General features: G+C 44.3%; 1 protein-coding gene across 1 annotated transcript; it reads right to left on the bottom strand.

Moving 5' to 3' along the window:
• Positions 1–559: 559 nt before the first annotated feature.
• LOC121403915 (uncharacterized protein K02A2.6-like) lies at positions 560–2,674 on the bottom strand (the record flags this gene model as incomplete). Its single annotated transcript, XM_041592204.1, has 3 exons — positions 2,623–2,674; positions 2,037–2,528; positions 560–1,566 (listed from the first exon to the last, which is right to left on the bottom strand). Coding segments are annotated over exons 1-3 (1,551 nt in total), but the record flags the coding sequence as incomplete, so codon positions are not given.
• Between the last annotated feature and the right edge of the window lie 628 nt (positions 2,675–3,302).

Raw genomic sequence — 3,302 nt, forward strand, 5'->3', positions numbered from 1 at the left:
TTTTAGCCCCATTCGTAGCATCTCCCATAGATGGCGCTACCTCTACATGACATGTAACTTATGATACCTACTTATAATACCGGTACCTGGCTAATAGCCCGAAACCGATATTGCCTACTTTCAGGCACTATCAAAACGACTTCCTACAAGCGCTCACTACAAATCCCCCCCGCCAAGATCACACTTTGGTGTTAATAACATCAAAGGGTGATAGCCGCTTGGAGGACTAGCTATAACAGGTTTTAGGGTAGCTACTGTTTTATGTCCTTTGCGTGGTATTTGCCTATCAATCTACCCTGAAGATCTTCTAGTTCGTAGTAACTGGGCCCAGCCTACGTTTTATTCTTGCTTTTACAAAGGTATGAGCTAATTTAGAGCTAAAACCTTTAATGAAGCTACTCTGCTGAAAGTTGCGCCGATAAACTTCTTGGCCAACGTTGAAAGATACTTCACGACTTCGAAGATTGTACTGCTTTTCATTTCGTTGGTGCTGGTGTTGAATCGTTCGTTGTGCTGTTTTTCGAATCACATCAAACGAATCTTCCCGACAAAAACTCACTGTGCGATCTTCTAATAGCTGTAAATTTCGTAAGAGCGGATATGTATCTCCATTGGTGATCATGTGTTGCCCAAATGCAACACGATAGGGGCTGTCGTTAACTGCCGAATGGACACTGGATCGGAGCGCACAACATATAGGGCTAAGCTGCTCATCCCAATTGGATTGGTCTGGCTTGATATAGGCTTTAATGGCAGCAATCACGGATCGGTTTACGCGTTCCGATGCATTGGCTTGAGGTGCGTATACAGCCGTATAAAAATGTTGCACGTTGTACTTTTTTAACAATGCATTGAAGTGGTGGGACTTGAATTGTACTCCATTGTCAGATACAATTACTTCGGGTACCCCGAAACAATGAAATATGTCATCTTCCATAAACCGAGTGACTGCATCTGCTGTAAATTTCTTCACAGGCTTTAAAAACGGATATTTTGACAGATGGTCCAAAACCACAAATATACCAATATGTCCCGATTTACTTCTGGGATATGGACCCAAGAAGTCTACAAACAACTTTTGAAACACTCGTTGCGTTTCCTTTACTGGAGCTAATGGAGGTCGTAGTGAACGATTGGGATGTTTGGTACACTTGCAAATGGAGCAGCCGTTTATGAACGCTCTCACATCCGTGGCTAGATTTGGCCAATAGTAGTATCGTCGAATTTTCTCCAACGTTTTATTAATACCACTATGAGCTGATAAGGCAGGTTCGTGATGCTGCTTCAGTACTTCTGAAACCAACTCCTTTGGAATCCATAGCTTCCAGCACGAGTCATCCGCGATTTGCTCCCCAGCGGCATGTTCTGCTCGCCTGTATATCAACTTATCAATAATCCTAATGTCTGGCATCTGAGTCTGATTGGATTCAATCTTGCGTATCAGATCCAAATAGTCTGCTGACTTGAAGTGAGCCGAATGCAGATCCACCAACCCATCGCAGCTGAGTGCCGATAAGTCTTCCGTATGCACCCGCGACAGAGCGTCCGGAACAATATTTTGGCTACCTTTGCGATGGAAAATTTTAAAATCAAACCCTTGTAATTTGAGGGCCCATCTTGCTAATCTAGAGCTTAAATCCGTTTGCGACATTAGCCACTTTAAAGAAGCATGGTCGGTATGGATGGAGAATTCATGACCTTCTACATACGCTCGAAACTTCTTCACACACATTGTAGCTGCCAAACACTCCTTCTCAGTGACGGAATAGTTTCGCTGACACTGATTCAGCTTGCGCGACATGAATGCGATTGGGACGTCATTACCATTGCTATCAGTTTGCATTAACACGCCCGGGCGGCAAATGGAATTTTAAAGTTAGGGCTATGTAGAACTGGAGCCCCGCACATTTGGTCTTTTAACGATTCAAAAGCCTTTTGTGCCTCGTCGGACCACACAAACGTTCGACGTTGCTTTAGCGTATCAGATATTGGGGCAGCAATGCCTGCATAATTTTTAATAAATTTATGGTACCAACCGGTGGTTCCCAAAAATCTCCGCACTTGCTTCACCGATCGAGGCACTGGAAAATTTCGAATAGCCTCTACTTTTTCTGGATCGGTTTGTATCGTCCCATACCCTATAACATGACCTAGATATTTGACTTCCTTCAGACAAAATTTGCTTTTCTCGACATTTATTGTAAGTCCAGCTAGTGACAACCGGTTGGCCAGCACTTTCAACACGGAGATATGCTTCTCAAATGACTCCGAAATTACCAATAAGTCATCGAGATAAATGAAGATCTCATTTCGCAACGAAGGCGGGATGACTTTATCCATAAGTTTGGACATGGTCTGCGGTGCATTGGATAAACCAAAAGGCATCACCGTGAATTGATATAGCGGCCTTCCCGGCACCGTAAAGGCAGTCTTCTCACGGGCCCTTGGGGTCAGCGAAATTTGCCAGTACGCATCTTTAAGGTCAATGCTCGAAATGAACTGTGCTTTCGGGAGTCTACTTAATATGCCTTCGATGAGGGGCATAGGGTAAGCGTTTTTTACGGTCACTTCGTTCACTTTACGACTATCGAGGCAAAGGCGAACTTTACCTGGCTTACGCACAATCACGACAGGAGAAGACCACGGACTCTTCAATCACGCCAAGGGCTAACATCCGGTCTAACTCTTCGTACATACATTTCTCGATGGCAGGCGACACGGCATAATGCCGTTGTTTTATGGGCCGTGCCTCAGAAACGTCTATATCATGACTAAGCCAGCTTGTCTTTCCTAACCCTTTTTGGGCAAATGAAGGAAACACCTGTACGGTCGCAGCTAGTTCCTTTCGTTGTATTTCCGACAACGGTATTTGCGTCGGGCTATCTAACTCTAGCGCTGCTAAATTGGGAGTATTTGCTTTGCTCATCAAAAAGAACGGCAGCAAATTGAAGCTTCTCCAAAAGTCTATTCCTAGATACAACTCTTGCGATAACGCTGGAACCAGATAGAGGCATATGCGTTTTGAATCTCCCCGAAACACAATTGTGGTTGAGATCCTGCCTAATATGGCTTGGTTTTTTCCATCTGCAGTTCTCACCGCTGACTTCATCGGCCTGACCTCCTCGTTATTTTTAGCTACCTCTTCTGCAAATTTACCACCAATACAGCTGATGGAGGCGCCAGTATCCAGTAAGCCACTTATGGTCCTCCCAAACAGTGTAACATCGGCAAAGGGGCGTAAATCGTTTATATTATTTATAACCGACGCTAATATGGCTCTTCGGTTTTCTTTACTCTGCGTA

Source organism: Drosophila obscura, unplaced genomic scaffold (assembly GCF_018151105.1).
Source record: "Drosophila obscura isolate BZ-5 IFL unplaced genomic scaffold, ASM1815110v1 contig_170, whole genome shotgun sequence".
Taxonomy (NCBI): domain Eukaryota; kingdom Metazoa; phylum Arthropoda; class Insecta; order Diptera; family Drosophilidae; genus Drosophila; species Drosophila obscura.